Below are 18,824 nucleotides of genomic sequence, written 5' to 3' on the forward strand. Positions count from 1 at the left end.
CACAAATAGGAGTTCTTTAAAGCCCCAAATGACAGGTACATCTAGGGATGGCTTATGTGTGGAGAACAAGTTTTGACTTCAGCTTTATCAAGTCAAGTCAAGTCAAGTCAAGTAGGCTTTTATTTGTCAAATATGATGAGTACAGGGCATACAAAGCACAGATGAAATTTCTTCCTCTCTCCTCCCTTTGTGCAAACAGCAACACTAATTACAGTAATAATAATAATAATATTAAGAATATTAAGCATGTTTCACTCCATGCATTTTGGACATCAGCACTAAAGCCTTGTTACAACTCAGCAGTCCGGTGCGTCCGGTCTAGTAAGGAGTAGTACAGTAAGGACCAGTTAATTCTGGAGAGCGTTTCCACTCAGTTACGCCTCGCTTCCACTGAGTGGTTTGTTTTCATGGCGCATGCATGGTGTAGATCGTTAGCGTGTTTTTGCACTGTCGTGACTAGAAAAGCAACAACAATGGAGGTCATCCAGCAGCTCGTCTTTTTCTTGCTTTACTTTTTGTACATTGTTCATAACAGGAATTTAATGTTGTTTGAAAGAAGATTGCGGGTGGCAAAGAAGAAGGAAAGGAAAGAAGAGGAAATCGGAATTGCTAGCATAGCGCTATACTGGTGCTTTCTAATGTCATCATCACTTTCAGTCAATCAGCGGATGGCTACAGCGAGTCCACCCCAACCGTCCAGTTCTATTTTTCTATGAACGAATGGGGGCCTTAAAGAGGTACTAATCAGAACGGTTTAATCGGTCTTTTTTACAATGGAAACGCTCAAAATACTGGATTAAACTAGACTGTACCTTACTGGACTGCTCAGTGGAAACAAGGCTTAAGAGAACCAAAGGTAAAGTACAGCGCTACACAAAAGCAAAAAGCATCAAACTTAATTAATCATGATTGTTTTAATCCAATTCAATCCAGATCGATTAAAGTAGGTCAGATCGTGTCAAATGTATAACAGATTACAAAACATTAAACAGACGGGTTTTTGGTGCAATTCCCCCACTGAACAAGCACAAGGTGACAGAAGAATTAAAAGCCAAGCACTTAAACAAAATACTGTATTATTTCTAGAAAAGTTCTTCAAACTTACCACAGTGGGTGGGGCTTTCATCGCTCATATCTCCACAGTCATTGTCTCCATCACACAAGTATGAACGTGGAATGCAGATGTTGGTGGACTGGCATTTTGTTTGCTCTGGTTGACAGGTTCTCTCCGCTGAAATAATGACAAATCAAAATATCTTTCATGTGTTATCAAGGATTTTAAGGACCTTTGTGACCAACTCGGACACTCACGGCAGTTTTGCTCATCAGAGGTCCCATTGTCATAGCAGTTGTTAATGCCATTGCAAACGTAGTCCTTTGCGATGCAGCGCCCATTGTTGCAGGTGAACTCTGTATTGGGGTCACAGGGTCTGAATAGACAGCCCACTTCATCGCTATTGTCTCCACAGTCGTCGTAGTGGTCACAGCGGTAGTGGTAGGGAACGCACCGGCCATTGCCACACGTGAACATTGTCGGCTCGCAAGTGTGGAAGGCTGCAAATCAGAAACTGAGGGGGTCACAAATCATGACAAGAGCAGAGGAAATACTCTGGCGCTAACAGCTCATTTTACCTGACAAGGCAATAAAGGAAGACAGCAGCTGTGGAACTGCATGCAAAGACAGCACATTGATTCATCCATTAGTAATTATTTCTGTTATTTGTTTTAGGGAGGAGATTGTCAGCAAATTAAATCAGAAAGAGCAAAAATACAGACCAGCACGACTGACGACTCGGTTATGTCCTGAGATGGAAATTTGAAGGCAGAACATGAGCATTGTTAGTTTGTTAGTAACAGTACAGGACAGTACTGCAGACGCACAGAAGAAAGAGAGCCTCTAAGAAAGCTTAGATCATGCAGACTGGAGGGAAACACAAATCTAGCCTACCGCAGACTCTCTCCAACTCGTCGCTTCCATCCCCACAGTCGTTGTCGTTGTCACATTTCCACAGGGCTCGAATACAGCGGCCATTCATACAGGTGAACTGGCCGGGCTGGCAGCGAGTCCCGTTATCAGGGATACAATACTTGTTGTCAGCCAGGTACCAGTTCCCCCCTGATGGACACTGGCACTCGGCTCCGTTAGGTCCTGAGAGCACAACATTTTTTCAAAATGTGCACCATGAATTACTGTGCTGCTAACAAGTTAAATGTTTAAACCTGGTGTGCAGATGTGGCTGCAGCCACCATTAAACTGCTGACAGGGACTATCACACTGCTGCTGCTTCCTGCTGGCTAATACGTGGATGTCCATCGGGCGAGACGGAAGGTTCTGGATCATGACTCTCTGGTCCGACCCATCGTGCTTGTTGGCCCGGTAGATGCTGCGGGTGTTCCAGTCGGTCCAGTAGATGAACTGGCCAAACATGGTCATGGCAAATGGATAGATGGCCGTGCTGACGATGACCTCACGATTGGATCCCGTGAGAGAAGATCGCTCAATCTTCTGCCTAAAGGTAATTAATGGTAAAAGCTTTAACAGAGGAAGAACAAAACAACAGATTTCGTTTGCAACTTTTATCAGATCTTACAGGCTGGCGTCTGCCCAATAAAGTCTTTCATCTTCATAGTCCAGGGTCAGACCGTTTGGCCAAACCAGAGAGCTGTTCACAATTTCTGTTCGAAAGTTTCCACCCAAAGTGGCTCGCTCAATCTTTGCGTGGATTCCCCAGTCTGTCCAATACATGTATCTGTAGAAAAAGTCAAAACATCCTTAAAATCAGCACAATGACAAATGCAGAGAAAGATGTAAAGTTGTCGTACCCCCTGCAGGGATCCAGCATGATGGCCCTCGGCCTGGACACATGGGCAATTACAGTTCTTTGAGAACCATCCACAGATATAGAGCTGATGCTCTGATTGACAAAGTCACTGTAGTAAATTCTTTTGTTTATCCAGTCATAAGCAATTCCATCCGGAGCTCCAAGATCTGTCAAACCACAGACGTGATATTATCACTCTTATAGCACTTATAAATAACCATACTAGAAGCAAAACTGACCGGATGCAATCTCAACAGGAGCTGAGGTGGGAGATGATATGCTGATGTAGCTGATCTTGCTCGATCCTGCACCAACGCTTTGTGTGAAATAGATTCTATTGTCTGTGAGGTCGAAATCCAGAGCCACTGAGGTACGAGGCACATTGACGACAGGAAAAGGCACTGCGTGATCTTCAGGATCAAGTCGCAAGCTGCGCACTGTGCTCTCAGTGGTATATATGAGGTAGTCGTCTCTGGACACTACGCACTCCTCTCCGTCTGCTGCCAAGTCTCCAAAAGCACAGCTGCATTTTTTCATCAGAGCACCAGAACTGGAGCCTGGGAGGGCAAAGCAGAAATGGGCACAGCCTCCATTGGCCTCCATGCAAGGGTTGTGGTTAAGCTCTTGGGCACTGGTGGGCTGGGCTCGCTGGTCGAAGACGGTAACATCTCTCAACATGTTGATGTTGTCCCTAATGACAGCAGGCGCCTCCGTGCTTCCTGGCTCTTTGCTTGCTTGGAAAACCTTCTTGAGGTTTCTATCCACCCAAACGATGCTGTTCTCAAACACCGTAATACCATAAGGAGTGGGGTACCGACTGCCGTACCTCACTATTTCAGTCTCCCCTCCTTGTGGGTTGATTCGGGCAATCATGTCAAGAGAGTCATCCACCCAGTAAATGTAGCCAGTTCTCCAGTCCAGGGCGAGACCTCGAGGAGTGATGATCCCCGAAGACACTAAAACTGTGCGGTTTGTTCCATCCAAAAGGGCTCGTTCAATTTTGGGGTGCTGTCCATAATCAGCCCAAAACAAAAATCTATTTCGAGGGTCCACAACAAGGTGGCGCGGCATGTCCACCTGGGTCTTGATCAACACCCGACGGTACGTTGTATTAATGCGAAGCACCTCAATGTACGTCTCAGTCAGGAAAGCATTGGTGAAATATAAATTATCTGAAAAGAAATCGTGTAAAAATTGGGGTTAAAGTGTGGAAAAGCTGTTTAGTAAAAAATGTAAAAAGCTTAAACATGTTTTTTTTAGGTCAACAGTTCCAGCAACCTTGTGTAGACCATCTAAAACCGGGGTTTCAAACTCAATTTACCTTGGGGCCACTGAATGCAATCTGGCTGAAGTTGTATGGTGTTCCATTTGAGCCAAAAATATGTTTTTGCGTCTACGGTCTATATCTTTGGTCCATTGTCTATGTCTATTGAACAAGTTTATTGAACATTTGTTCATGTCTACGTACCATAAAGCAATATTTTCTGCATGTCCTGTGAAACAACAAGAGCCAACGCTACCAACTGTTGCCAAGAACTTCTCTGAGGACCAGATCCAACGACAATAGCAAATGCAAAGTTTTACACATAAAGCAAGCTGGAACATCACAAAGCAAATACAAAGCTATTATCAAAGAAGCGTGGGCACACAGAACATATTCCTTAGTACATAGACATGAACAAATGTGCAATAAACTTGTCCAGTGGACATAGAAAATGGACGCAAAAACACATTTTTAGCACAAATGGAACCCCATACGGAACTGGCTGCATGTATTGAGAAAATTACGTGCGAATAGTCACTTTCTAAAAAAAAGTAAGGAGTTCATTAATGTGGTTGGGGGGGTTCCCTGCTTAAAGCCTGGTCAATGTCACGCCCTCAAGAGCTATATATCCCACCGTGATTGGTTGGTTCGTCAGCCCTGCACACAGCACTGTAAAAGTGCCATTCATGCAAAACACTACACTAACATTAAAATTTCATATTAAAGCGGGAGCCAAAAAATTTTGTCTTGGGGGCCCGTCATTTAAAGTGTGAAACAACATGACCCTTAAAAAAAAAATCGCTTTATGGCAAGTGTTCTTGCCATAAGTGGGACTTCCTTTGTTTAATTCAATGTGCTTTCTGTGAGATCAATTTTGAAATAATTTATATAAATCTTTGACATCAATGTAAAAAGTTCTTAAGGGTCCTATATCATGCAAAATCAACTTTTTTTAACTTTTAAGTGTATTATAATGTTAATTCCTCACAAAAAACAACCCAAAAGTGGTATTTTTCTCCATTCAGGCATCTCTGAGCAGTCCTCTAAAACCCTGCGCTTTGAGCACCAGCTCCTCCCAGTCCACAAAAACAAGCGGCTTCTCACATTGTGATGTCGCAAAGTGGGAACAGCCCCTTCCCAGAAGCCATCTGCACCACCTCCAGGATAACATAAACATACTTTCTCAGCAGGGCTAACGGTAATCGCTAAAACAATAACGATAACGAAAACAATAAACTACAGTTTTTATAATAGTTCATTGCAAATTTATTTGGAAGTGTATTTTAAATTTTAAAATATTTGGGAAAAGTTCCATGAAAAACTTTATTACCAATCTATGGACATTTTGAAGTCTGTGCAAGACTTTAAAATTAACATAGTTACAATTGCAAAACATAGATTTAAAAAACATGGAGGTGAAGTCTTAAATTAAGTCAAGTCATGCCTCTGATTATTATTTTACTAACCAAAAGGTCAACATTTTTGGAACTTCAATCCCAGTGGTTGGTAATGAATTATATTCTATTTAATATTTTTATTTTTGCTATCTCACTTTAGAGCTTAAAACATGAAAACTTTAACCTTTCAAAAGAGTATTTTTTTTAACTTTTATTTTAATTTCAGCTTCAATAAAGCATAGTTTTGTGAAATACAGAAGCTTACCTGCAGCCCAATCTACAGCAATTCCTCGTATCCCATTGCGTCCTATTCCAGACGTTACAAGGCTACGTAATCCTGAGCCATCCGGCTTTATCCGTCTGACCCCATTCTGTATTGCCACAGTGCTGCTGAAGTCACACCAGTAAATGAAACTGGAGGCCATGTGGACATCAATGTGTAAAGCATTACGCCCTGAAAGACGAGACATTTTAACGGTTCATGCTCTTTCCGGTGGAAATTTAACAGAACTGCATCACAATCAAACATATATAAATAGTTAAAGTTGCTGACCTCTTCCAGCCACAGGGACCATGGCCTCGGAGTGATCTGACCCCTCCAAACTGAAGCCCTTGATGGCAGACAGAGTAGAGATAACAACGTAGGACTGGTAAGGCGCGCAGGTTCTATTGTCTGCATTGAGTTTGAAGCCTGTTGCGCACGCGCAGGTGAAAAGGCTCTGTGGCCGAGGCAGACAGAGCTGCTCACACGATCCCTGATTGTTTGTGCAACCGTTCGATGTACCTGCAGACGCTGAGACACAACACACAATGAAAAACACAAGAGGCACCAATTGGTACTCTTAAACGCTGTGAAAAAAATGGGTTCTTGTGTTCCTTACTTTGTCGAAAATGAACTTTCAGAGCCCTTAGTCCTGCCATGTTGTTTCTTAACACAACCTTGTTGGCGCCTGTAGACTTGTCCACTCGCTCTATGACCTCAAAGTCACGGTCCGTAAAATACAGGAAGTTCTGATAGACAGTTACCCCCCAGGGGTGAGACAGGCCTGATACTACGGTGATGCGGTTGCTTCCGTCTGGATCCCCACGTTCAATCTGTAATAATTCAGAGACTTGTCTGAATAATTACAGAAATCTAAAACAATAACACACAAAGCATAAATATCCCATCATGGGGTGCACCTTGCCAGTACTTGTCACAGCCCAGTACAGCTTGTTTTCTTGGATGTCCACAGTGAGGAACTCAATGTGATCCAAGTTGTCAGTAAACAAGATGACTGGGTTTTGACCGTCCATGTCTGCAGATGCCACTTTGGCCGGGATCCCACTCTCCGTTCCCTGGTCTGTCCAGTACAGTTTGCTTAAGAAGATACAGAACAGCATGTAGAGTTAGAGTTTCAATATTTTTATCTTTTAAAGTTACCAATGAATTTAAGAAAAATGTGCTTTCTTTGAAGTTATTCTTGTGGCTGCTTTCTCATGATTAAGGACATAAATAAAAAAAATAAGATTAAATGCATTTCTGAGTTGTTAGTACGAAACATGAAAAAAAGCCTGTAGTTCTGCTCTATTCTGATGCATTCACTTGCAGACATCAGATCCATGTACATCTTTGTTTTCCTCATCTGAACTGGCATTTGGCTCAAAACTCCCCGGTTAGATAGCTCCAATATTGCTTGCCGTTTTTGTTGCACCGCTAATGTTAGGTTGGGGGTGTGAGGGGCTGTAAGCTAGTGGGAGAGAGCGTAATTAAAAAGGATGAGGATAAATGAAGGCAGGCTTACTCCATGCCAACAGTATCGTCTAAATCTCTGAGACAAATTTCTGATGAACTTGTGTCGCTCTGCAGAAACTATGTCATAGAAAACAAGACAGTTTTTTTTGGATTTTGGCTAAAAACAGCAAAATCATAATTAAAAGACCACTGGGAACACCTTTAAAATGGATAACAAGAGGATTGGAGTGGGACTTTAAATAGTTGTAAATAGGAATGTGTATTGGCTAGAGTCTGGCAATAAGATACACATACTGATACGTGCCTCATGATATGAGAGTATAACTTACAGAGTATGACTACTAAATATCACCTAAATATTAATACATCTTTCATTGTAATAAGATTGTAACATTTATTTGGTTTAGTGATCACAACATTAGGTACTGCAAATCTTTTTTGTATACAAGTTGCATTTACCCACAAATTCATGGTGCTTTTCTTTTGGTAAATTAAGAAACATTTGTTTTTAAAGGGTACAGTCAACATTAGCTGACTGAACTTTTAACACAAGCTGGTTCTTGCAAGATCTTCTCAAATATTTTTTATTGCAATCCACTTTGCATAAATACTGCTATTGATTGTGATTGAGGCTTTATGGCTCTTTAGAGTGTTAGTTGAACTCCTTTACACCTCAGTGTTTGGGGACTCTTTACCGAGCCAATGTAAAGAGACTCTTACCCTCGAACTGGATCCACCGCAATGCCAATAGGACTCCCAGCGCCAGTCGGAGAGCCATCGTTTGTGATCAAAGTTCTCCTGTACTGTATCTCACCTCTTAACTTTAAAACCTATAAAAAAAAGGTTGTTTTCCTGGATATGTGACACCATTTATTTTCAACATTTACCTGATCATATAACTCACCTCTATAGCTTGTGCTCCTGGATTGGTGTAGTACAGGTTCTCGGTAATCCAGTCCAAGGCCAGGCCAACAGGTGAACCAAGGATGGCTGCCGGAGCAAACTCCTCTCTGTTGGTACCATCAGACTTCACCCTGTGGATCTCACCCTAGTAACAAATGACAGACATTACCCCTAGTTAGTAGTCAATATGTGGTGAGTTAACCTTAATCTCATGAGACAAATTATTATCTGAAGTGGGATGCTTAAACTTCTATTTGATTTGCTGCAAGAATTTACTTACAATGATGTGTTTAAAAAAAAAAAAAAAAAAACTTTTACTTACTGGATGTTCCACCCAGTATATGATCTGTTCGGTGTCATCAAAGTCAACATCATAACCATTTTGAAGACCAGCGACCGGAATCATGACATCATTGCTCTTCTCCTCTGGATTCAAGGGAATGCCTAAGATGATGCTGTCTCTTACGACCACCAAAAACGGATCCTCAACTGGACAAAAATAAAAAAACACATTTTAAACAATTTATAAAAACATGATCAACTAATATGAAAGCTAGTAATACATAAAGTATAAAAATTTGGTGCAAGTGTAATAAAATGTCTTTATCTATAAAAATGATAAAGTCCCACAGGACGATGTGCTTCGTCATCAGAGATTAGAGTCAGTGAATGCTTGTGGGGCATTTTCATTCTTGAAGTATCGTTAGCTTCGGGGGGTGGGGGGGTTGTGTTCTGGTTGCTTTGGCTGGAGTTGAAACCTGAGATGAGATAAGCTGCTGACCTCGGGCGGACTTCTTGGACTTTGAATTAAAGGTCCCTTGTCTTCTTAAGGGAGCGAGACACGCTTATATGATTCCTAATATTCATGAAAGGAAGTCCAGTTTATGAGACAATTTAAATGGGAGGCTGTTGACAAGTGCCCTGGGACCATTAGCAGACAAATATGCCCGCAAGAGACAAATCTCATGAAAAAAAGAAGAAAAAATAGAGAATTGTGTGTTTATATGACATCACAAAAGATGATAGAATTTTTAGGACAATAAATACCTATTAAGTAGTAGTTTTCTTTGTTCATCAGGCTAAGTCAGGGGTGTCAAACTGAATCGCACAAGGGGCCAAAATCCAAAACACACCTTAAGTCGCGGGCCAAACAGGATAAACATTTATTGAACACACTAAAACTACATTTTTAAAACTTTAAAACCGTGACTTTTTTACATAATCATGAACTGGATACATAGCATTACCTGCGATAATGCTAGTGTGAATGCTAATGCTGATAGCTGAAGATGCTGCAGCTAAAAACGCTAAAACTAATAGCTGATATCACTGAAGCTAGTAGGTGAAAATACTGAAGCTGATTGCCAGCTAAAATATTAGCTAAATACAAAAAAAAATAAAAAACTTAGGTTAGCCAAAACAGCTAGCATAAAGCTGAAATATTGGTTAAATTAAAAAAAAAACTGAAAAAAGCCTTAATTACCCAAAACAGCTAGCATGTTGCTGAGATATTAACCAAACTCCAAAATAGCCTAAAAAAACTGAAAAAAGCCTAAATTAGCCAAAACAGCCAGAATGTAGCTAAAATATTAGCTAAATTTCAAAATAGCTTAAAAAATCTAAGTAAATACCAAAATAGTCCAAAAAGCTAGCAGAAAATCAACCTAAACCTTATATAACTTTAAATATTTTACTCTCCATAAAATATATGTTGTCAAAATCATACAAGATTAGAAATAAGCGCAATATAACATCGGGCCATTAATAACAATAAAATAAAATGATCTGGAGGGCCAGATATAATTACCCGGATGGCCGGATCCGGCCCACTGGCCTTGACTTTGACACATGTGGACTAAGTGATTTCCTCCTTATGCATACCTCTGGTACAGGTGAACTGGTCTTCTGCCAGTATCCAGCCGGAGTGGCAAGCACACGAGTAGTATCTTGGTCCCACAGCAGATAGCAAGCAAATATGAGTACAGGGACTCCTCAAGCAGTGATTTTCACCTACAAAGTAATCAAGCACACATTCAAAAAGAGGCAGGTACATCCTGTATGCTTGCAGAGTTTGCCATACCTGCAGGCTGTCTGGTTGGATGGACTGCTACTAGTCCCATAGGCTGAGGGAGGTTGAACAGCATCGCTGTCTGGTTCTCCCCATGCCACTTATGAGCTCGCATCACTCGGTTGATGTATCTGTCGGTCCAATAGACAAAATCCTCAAAAATGGTAATTGCGTGGGGGTGTTGCAGTACCTTTTCATAGAGAGTAGCAAAAGGAAAAAAAGTGTATCTTACAGTCTATTCAAGTATAAAATACTTATCAGTATTACCGAATAAAGTGGGTAAAATGTCTCAACACTCACCAAGTCACTGGCCAAAACTTGCTTCCTATTATTGCCATTATAATCACAGTAGTCGATAAAATCCAAGTAGGCATCAGCGAAGTACAGCAAATTGTTTGGATAGTCTATGGTTAGACCGTTGGGCCAGTAGAGTTTGCTGCTGACGATGATAGTCCTCAGCTTCCCATCCATGCTGGCCTTTTCAATGCGAGGGTTCTGTCCCCAGTCGGTCCAAAACATTAGATGTGCGCTGAAATATGGAGTTGAGATTGCAGCAGTTATTAATGGAAGGAAAGGAAAACCCGTCACCTCAAATGAAACCTCTCTGACCTTTCTCTGGGATCCAGCACAAGCCCTCGAGGGTTGGTGATATTCTCGCTCAGTAACACGGCCCGATGGGTGCCGTCCAGCTTAGACACCTCGATGGTTTCCAGCACATAATCCGTCCAGTACAAGTTCCTGCCCACCCAGTCCACAGCGAGGCTCTCCGTCACAGTCACTCCACTGTCGAAGATCTGTGCACAACACGTCCATCCGCTGTTCAATACAACTCTAAAGATGAATAAATATTCTCTTTGTTGTTTATGTCTTACCACTACTCTGTCACTGCCATTCATATAAGAACTCCAGATTCTATCCTGGCTTGTATCAGACCAAAACACCCGGTCGGTGACAGAGTCGAAATCCAGCGCCACGATGTTGCGTCCGTCTCGAATCAGAGACCGAATCACATTCGGTTGGGTGGTTATGTCATCTTGCATGATCTGATTTCTGCTGGCAACTAGTAGGAATGCTTGTCGAGAATCTGAAAAACACAAAAAAACCCAAATCTTTTCTCTCTGCCTTGTTTCATGCTAATAAGTGCGCTTACCCATTTTTGTGTGGACGGTTGCCCTACAACAAGACGGTTCAATAGACCCTCTTCTCAAATAACAATCTTTTGGGAATGCGCCTTTCTTCAGATAAAGTCCTATTGTGTTGCAGAGCCTTTCAACATGTTATCAGTGGGGAAGAGGTGCTCATGTCAGGCGCTCTCCCCATAAACACCCCTTTGTGTGTGATTATATCCTAATTACTCTGTTGATGGGCAGTGAGTGACACGTGTTATTTGGCTTATCTTATGAAATCTGAGCAGCAAAGAAATATAAGGGAGAAGACAGACAGTGGGGCAGTCTTGTTGTCTGTGGGGGCTTGCCCCCTCTTTATTGGGGTCTCTTCCTTACAGGCGGAATTGAGAAAACAAAGCTGCGTTTCATGTCAAAACTCAAAACACTGGATTCATCATTTTACCATCAGCTGCATATTCCACACATATAGAGTCCTCACCTGAGACCTTGCAGGTACGCTGGTCTGCTTCGAGAGTGTAACCCTCCTGGCAGTGACAGCGGAAGGAGCCTCTTTCATTAAAGCAGTGCTGGCTGCACAGTCCCGGAGGATTACACTCATCTATGTCCACACAGGTTTTGGAGTCGTTGCTGAGTTGATAACCCACAGGGCATGTGCACTGCGCCCCAAACGGGCCCTGAATGCAACCGTGTGTGCAGCCGGCATTGTTGTCGGAGCAGCTCTCTTGATCTGAGTCAAAAGCAGGAACAAGGTCAGTCATCGGAAGTCATCTCCTAAATGATGACAGATGAAGCAATAACTACTTTTAGAGCTGCTGTCAATACTAAGTTTATATTTAATTGTGGTAGCACAATGATTTAAAAAAATCAATGACAAAATAATTAATGAATCGGATCTACTTGCAACATTTCTACCAATGATTGAGAGTTTGTTCCTACCTGGTAAATGCTCATCTGACAGTTGTGAGAAAGGCAAGGAGGGGAAATCACAGATAATTTTCAGGTTAATACACGACAAATCACTCACATGCTTGATTCTAACACAAAAATCTGAAGACAGATGACATTAAAAGACGTTTCTTCAAAATAAAAGCATTCACATCATTGAGAAAGTGATCCTGTTGGTGTGAAAATGTTGCTCAAAACAAAGCAATTAGTTCCTGATCTTTACAAAGAAGAGTACGAACACTTACTGCAAAGAGGGGACTCATCGGCTCCGTTTGGGCAGTTGGGAGTGTTGTCACACACTGTGGTGATGTTAATGCAAAGGCTGTGGCCGGGGCACTGCCACTGATAACTGGGACATCGGAAAGGTGGCGTGGGGCAGTCTCTTTCGTCGCTCATGTCCCTGCAATCGTTGTCTCCATCACAAATCCAGCTGCGCAAAACGCAGTTGCCGTTGTCGCAGCGGAAGAGCGAGGAAGCGCAGGTGCGAGGCGGGCAGGCGTGGTGTTCGTCACTGCCATCCTCGCAGTCTGGGTGGCCGTCACACTCCCATGTAGACGGCACGCAGCTTCCATCTGACTGGCACTGGAACTCACTCTCATGGTGGCACATCCCCGGAGGTCTGGTGGCTGACAGAGACATGAATGAGAACATTATTTGAAAAAAAGAAACTAAAATTATGCGAGACAAAGTTACACTAGAACCATTTCAACACTTACGACAGTTTCTCTCATCTGAGCGATCGCTGCAATCGAAGACGCCGTCACATCGATAGAAGGAGCTGATACACTGGTGACCATTGGCACACTTGAATTCATTCGCAGTGCAGTTGTAACCTGATCAATTTATAATAGCAAGTTAGTTAGGATGTGAACTATCAGTGTTTCCTGATTGTTGTGCAAATGAAAAAAATTAGGAAGCTCAATAAAAATTTGGTTAAGAAGTATTCTAAATCCAGAAAACCACTCACTGCAGCCCTGCTCATCGGCTCCGTCCACACAGTCCCTGTCCCCATCACAAACATAGTTGGGATCTATGCATCGGTGGTCAGGACACTGAAACTGCTCTGGATGGCACGTACTTCCTGCATCTGTTGGCACACAATTCCACACACTAACATGAACTTCTGCCTCCTCTCTATTCATTTTAAAAATGATAAAAACATTGAGCACATCTTTAAAAATAGACAACTAATGCATCACTAATGAGTGCGCCTCTTTATCCACAGCACATTCCTGCCTAATCTCATGACATAAATACATAAATCAGGCAAATTTGATTTCTTTGTGAGAGATTCATCATATTTTTGTATGGCTGCCTGATAAAATTGCCTGTTTTCCAGCTCTTTCTGCCCTGCTTGCTGCTGATCAGGTGACTCAAATATTTTCACATTCTGACTGACTGAACGCACCCGACGCAGGTAATAAGCAGCAAGCAGGACAAAAGTTAGGCAGCCCTGATTTAAAGGCATCTGCTTGTGAAAATCTACATTTTCAGGAACCAAGAGACTATTTTCTGTCTATTTCAGCTCAGAGGTGCTAAAATGATTTTTCTTTCATAAAATTTTGATTTAAAAAAGCTTAATTGTGATAAACTCACTGCAGTCTGCCTCATCTGAACCGTCCCCACAGTCATTATCCGTGTCACAGCGCCAGGTGTGCGGGATGCATCTGTGGTTGGCACAGGTGAACTGATTGGCGGGACACGTTCCAGGAACTTTAGTGGGACAGTTGATCTCATCGCTGTCATCCAAACAGTCATTGTGCCCATCACAGCGCCATCCTACCGGCACGCAGCGCTGATTGGCACAAGTGAAGGCAGACGGGGAACATGTGGTGTCTAGAGGGAGAAAAAAAAATGATGATTACATTTTAAAACTGGTGTTATTTGCTTAAAACTGAGTGAGCTTAATGAAAGTAAAAATTACTGTTGACTCCACAGCTCATTTCATCACTGTTGTCATGGCAGTCATCAACACCATCGCATCTGTAGCTGCTTGGGACACATTTGCCGTTGCTGCAGGAGAAGGAGTTGGCGCCGCACTGAAGGGTGGGAGGTTCGTTTGAGGGGTCGTCAACACACGTCTGCTGGTTAAGTGACAATTTCATTCCATATGGGCAACCACAGACTCTCTGAGAGCCAGGAGCTGGGAAGCAGAAGTGGCTGCAGTCCCCATTGGGATATGTGGGCCTGTTGCAGAAGTTGGAACCTTGGAGAAAGAATGAAAGTCAACTACGACAAATGTGGTTAAACGGTGTAGAGAAAAAAGCCACTGACCAATTTGAGAGTTGGAGTTGAAAGACTTGACATGCATGATGTGACTGATTCCTCTTCTGATGATGACCATCTCCCCACCATCACTTTTGCGCACACGCACAATCCCACCCAGACGCCAGTCAGTAAAATATGCGTATCCTTTAGGAGAGAGCAGGAACACAATTTAGCTTTCATGGGTGTACAAACAATAACTATAGTGTTGATATGATCATAACTACAGCAAGACAAAAAGATTAAATGAGGAAATGAGAAGCCTTGCCTTCAAAAATGGTGAGCCCAAATGGATGTGAGATCTGGGTGATGCGATCCAGAGACAGTCTGTTGCGGCCATCAAGGTTGCTGTGCTCAATTTTGTCAAAGAAAGCGTCCACCCAGTAGAGACGCATTGCACTGGATGGTGACCAAAGTAGAAAATACTTTAGAATTTAGATTTCCTCTACAAATATAAATATTTCTGGGTTTGGAAACACATAAAACCACTTTCCAAACTAAGTCTCACCTCCAATCAATGGCAAGGCCATTTGGCCAGCCCAAGGTGGTGTTTACTATCGACACAGCATGTGACCCGTCGCCCCAAGCTCTCATGATCTTTGCTGGCCGATACCAGTCAGTCCAAAAAATGTACCTGGAGGAACAAAGTGGGTTAATTATTTTTTATCCAAGTGTGTTCACACCTAAAGACCACTATATAGTTTTTGAAGAAGTTTATTTTGATGCAACCCTTTTTCATTTAAGCCTACTTCTTAGTGTTACTCACAATACTGCAATTCACTCTCAGCTAATCTCAAATGCAGGAAAACAGACGCCTTATGACTGTAACAGCCTGTTCTAAACAGGAATTCCTGCGGGGGGCAGGGGTTATTTCAGGATAGTTCCTGAATCCTTTCAAACTTAAGATATATAGTTATTTTGCACAGGTCTGATTTGATTTATTGGTTTATTTTTAAGCATTGATTAAAGACAATACAAGAAAACCCCACATATATATCAAACTCATTACAAAAATAACAAAATGTGTTGAAAAAAAAAGAAAAATTAACATAAATGTAAGAAAAAAATAATTGTGTCTCCTAATCATAAACAGAGATTTTGGCAGTTACCCAAACAATAAACACTAAGGTCACATTAGATTAATTAAATATGGTAATTATTAACTAAAGTCAGGCAGAGTTTGATGATCTAACGGTTAGATCAGGTTAGAATAGAAAGAGTTCTTGAAACAATAACATAAATGTACCTAAAATACTTTTTTTATCATAAGACATCATTGAAAAGTAAATACATTTGTTTAATAAAGGTGATAACAATTGTAAATAAATTGTCTTGGGTTGTAATGAAAAAGGAAGAAAAAAAGTAGATCATGCAAAACAACCTTTTTTGAGTTTTTAAGTGCATTTGAATGTTAATTCCTCACAAAAAAGCAACCCAAAAAGCTGTATGTTTGCTTCATTCACACATCTCTAAGCATTTTTCCAAAACCCTGATCTCTGAGCACCAGCCCCTCTCAAACCACAAAAACAAGTGGGTCCTCACATTGTGATGTCACAAAGTGGGGAACAGCCCCTTCCAGGAATAATCACTGCCCCAAGGCTAACACACACACACCAACTTTCACCGCGGAGCTAGCGGTGATCAGCTAATACTGGAATTTTACAAAATATACATCCCTCAGAAATTGAGTCATCTTACTTCTAGGTATGAAAAAAGCTCACAAAAAAAACTCATATTTTATAAAAAAATGTTCTTTAGTGTACCAAAGGTAATATTTAATCATACAGTACAGCCCAAAAGTTTGGACACACCTTCTCATTCATTTATTTCTATGACTATTTACATTGTAGATTCTCACTGAAGGCTGTTTAAGGGATATTTGACCAAGAAGGAGAGTGATGGAGTGCTTCAGCAGATGACCTAGCCTCCACGGTAAACTGGACCTGAACCTCTTCGAGATGTTCTAGTGTGAGCTGAACTGCAGAGTAAAGGCAAAAGAGGGCAACAAGAGCTAAATCCCTCTGGGAACGCATTCAAGATTGTTGGAAAACCATTTCAGGTGACTGCCTCTTGAAACTCATCGAGAAAATACCAAGAATGTGTAAAACAGTAATCAGAGCAAGCGTGTTCATTCATAGATTTGATGGTTCAGTGAGAATCTACAATGTAAATGGTTATGAATACAAAAAAACACATTTTTGTCTGTACTGTATATGGATATAGTTTAATCTGAAAGGCTAAAGAATAGCATGACATTGGCCCTTTAATGCCCAAGATAGCCTTTGATCTTTGACCACAGTTTTTATTCCTGCAATACTCTAGAGCACAGAAAGCTGCATTTCTTAGTATGTTCCCTTCAATGAATATTTGGGTTTGACTTACCCAATTACTGGATGCACCACAATTGCCCTTGGGTTGTTCAGGTTACGTATAATGGCTCTCCTGGATTTATCAGCAAGCCTCATGACAGATATGCTCCTGTACCGAGGGTCGGTCCAGTAAAGGTTTTTGGATATCCAGTCATAAGCCAGGTCCTCTACTCCTTCAACTCTGTTGGCTGCCAGTACCTCCCTTCCTGTACACAGCAAAGCCCTATTTAAATGCTTGCATTCATATATACGAACACGCAAATGAATGTGGATTACGAAACAATGATTGTTTGGAAATAAGACTCGTTTAAATTGCTCTGCAGAACACATTTAACATTTTGTCATTTGCAGAAACTATTTGGCAGTATGCATATTCCTATCACCTCCCTGCCTTTTAGTACCAGCCTGCCCCATCAGACACTCCCTAAAAACTCCCTGTGAAAGCTTGACTGAGAGAACAGTCGAAATATGGCTGATGCAGGTTTTTACACAGTCCAAATATGTCTTCCCTTATGTTGCAACTGTAAGGTTTTGTGCAGGAGTGAGCAGAATCAAATAAGACCAGATTTGAGAGTGGATACTTTTGTGTTTTCCTCATTTTCTGATGTTTGTTAAAACCTCACCTGTGCCATCCACATTTTGCTTGTAGATAATGTCTTTCGCAGTGTCAGAGAAGAAAATCACATCATCCTCAGCGCTAAAATCCACTCCAACAAAGTAGGAGGGGGTTCCAGTCACCGGCAAGATGATGTCCTCCTGAGAGGAGAGATTGAAGGGAATCCCTCTCACAGCCAGCTGGCTGGAGAACAGCAGGAACTGCCTCACAGCTGCAGTAAAGACGTAAGATTAGTTTAAAAAGTGACATCTGTCACACCAAAAACAGGATTCAGTGCAGCCATATTTGAATGATCGATTTAAACATTAATAGTTTTAAGAAGAAAATAGTTAATTTGTTCTAACTGGTAACATGATACAACAAGAAACTTTCACTTACACACACATCGTTTTCCATCAGCATGTAGGTCATAACCAATACGGCATTTACAGCGGTATCCAAGACCTCCATTGTCACTTCTGTGACTTAAAATGCAGATCTGCTCACACCCTCCTCTGTCTACAGCACAAGGGTTTGGCACTGGAGAAAAGAAATAGTCCAAGTGACTAAAATGACAGAAAGTAAAATCAATTGATGCAGAATTGACTCGCTGATGGGGTCCTACCTTGGGGCTGTCTCAGCTGATGTATCACAGCTACTCCATGCGGCGTCTGCGGTGTCCTGTAAACCACTTCAGGACTGCTGTCAGTGAACTTGTTGGCTTTCATCACTGCCATCTTGGTCCAGTCCGTGAAGTAGACGTTGTGCTCGAACAGACTGATGCTGAAGGGGTGTGGGATCACTGCGCCTCCATGTACCACTGTTTTTCTGTTTGAGAAATTAAAAAAAAAAAATTCCCTTCAGAATTCCATTAAAAAGAGAACCCTTTAAAGGCCCACTCTGATGAAAAGTTTGTCTTTTAAATGTTGTTGTGGCATTTTATTGATGATAGGGGACATATATCGATAAAAAAACAAGCTTTGGTTTGGGTTTTGTCAGTTGTTTTGATTTTTGGTCATGTTCTGTTTTGAATTGTCCCTCTGTCACACCAGTTTCAGGTTCATGATCCACAGCTGTCTTCACTTCTCTTAATTGCCCTCACCCAATTTAAGTGTCTGGTTTTCAGTTAATTCTTGTCACGTCATCTCCTCTGTTTTGTTCTGAAGCCCTTTGTAGCTCTCCATGTTTTTTGTGATGTTTTGGTTAGTTTATTAAAATGTTTAGTTTCTGTCACCAAACCTGGTCTTCTGCATATTGGGTCCTCCACCAAGTGCGTCAGGAGCAGACAAAAAATCGTTTCAAACAAAGTTTGTGGGTGGGCCGCAAGCTCTCTG

At 41.6% G+C, this 18,824-nt stretch overlaps 1 protein-coding gene across 6 annotated transcripts in view; it reads right to left on the reverse strand.

The window, feature by feature from the left end:
* lrp2a (low density lipoprotein receptor-related protein 2a) overlaps positions 1-18,824 on the reverse strand; it is a 55,957-nt gene that overhangs the window by 23,244 nt on the left and 13,889 nt on the right. For 3 of the 6 annotated variants that reach the window (XM_024286917.2, XM_024286915.2, XM_036209649.1), the window contains exons 14-48: positions 18,116-18,318; positions 17,890-18,030; positions 17,519-17,722; positions 16,909-17,101; positions 15,035-15,160; positions 14,795-14,925; positions 14,536-14,673; positions 14,186-14,467; positions 13,858-14,097; positions 13,229-13,348; positions 12,978-13,094; positions 12,507-12,887; positions 12,253-12,267; positions 11,795-12,043; positions 11,062-11,273; positions 10,799-10,983; positions 10,490-10,718; positions 10,202-10,379; positions 10,003-10,131; positions 8,444-8,610; positions 8,123-8,266; positions 7,939-8,048; positions 6,666-6,843; positions 6,365-6,578; positions 6,037-6,276; positions 5,749-5,937; positions 3,062-3,994; positions 2,824-2,989; positions 2,592-2,750; positions 2,221-2,510; positions 1,949-2,149; positions 1,777-1,803; positions 1,633-1,668; positions 1,312-1,554; positions 1,106-1,231 (exon numbers count right to left, since the gene is read on the reverse strand). In XM_024286917.2, coding sequence (XP_024142685.1) covers positions 1,106-1,231; positions 1,312-1,554; positions 1,633-1,668; positions 1,777-1,803; positions 1,949-2,149; positions 2,221-2,510; positions 2,592-2,750; positions 2,824-2,989; positions 3,062-3,994; positions 5,749-5,937; positions 6,037-6,276; positions 6,365-6,578; positions 6,666-6,843; positions 7,939-8,048; positions 8,123-8,266; positions 8,444-8,610; positions 10,003-10,131; positions 10,202-10,379; positions 10,490-10,718; positions 10,799-10,983; positions 11,062-11,273; positions 11,795-12,043; positions 12,253-12,267; positions 12,507-12,887; positions 12,978-13,094; positions 13,229-13,348; positions 13,858-14,097; positions 14,186-14,467; positions 14,536-14,673; positions 14,795-14,925; positions 15,035-15,160; positions 16,909-17,101; positions 17,519-17,722; positions 17,890-18,030; positions 18,116-18,318 — 6,896 coding nt within the window. The remainder of the gene's footprint in view (positions 1-1,105; positions 1,232-1,311; positions 1,555-1,632; positions 1,669-1,776; positions 1,804-1,948; positions 2,150-2,220; positions 2,511-2,591; positions 2,751-2,823; positions 2,990-3,061; positions 3,995-5,748; positions 5,938-6,036; positions 6,277-6,364; positions 6,579-6,665; positions 6,844-7,938; positions 8,049-8,122; positions 8,267-8,443; positions 8,611-10,002; positions 10,132-10,201; positions 10,380-10,489; positions 10,719-10,798; positions 10,984-11,061; positions 11,274-11,794; positions 12,044-12,252; positions 12,268-12,506; positions 12,888-12,977; positions 13,095-13,228; positions 13,349-13,857; positions 14,098-14,185; positions 14,468-14,535; positions 14,674-14,794; positions 14,926-15,034; positions 15,161-16,908; positions 17,102-17,518; positions 17,723-17,889; positions 18,031-18,115; positions 18,319-18,824) is intronic. The other 3 variants (XM_036209647.1, XM_024286916.2, XM_036209648.1) reach the window with 3 other exon arrangements.

Source organism: Oryzias melastigma, linkage group LG21 (genome assembly GCF_002922805.2).
Source record: "Oryzias melastigma strain HK-1 linkage group LG21, ASM292280v2, whole genome shotgun sequence".
NCBI lineage: Eukaryota > Metazoa > Chordata > Actinopteri > Beloniformes > Adrianichthyidae > Oryzias > Oryzias melastigma.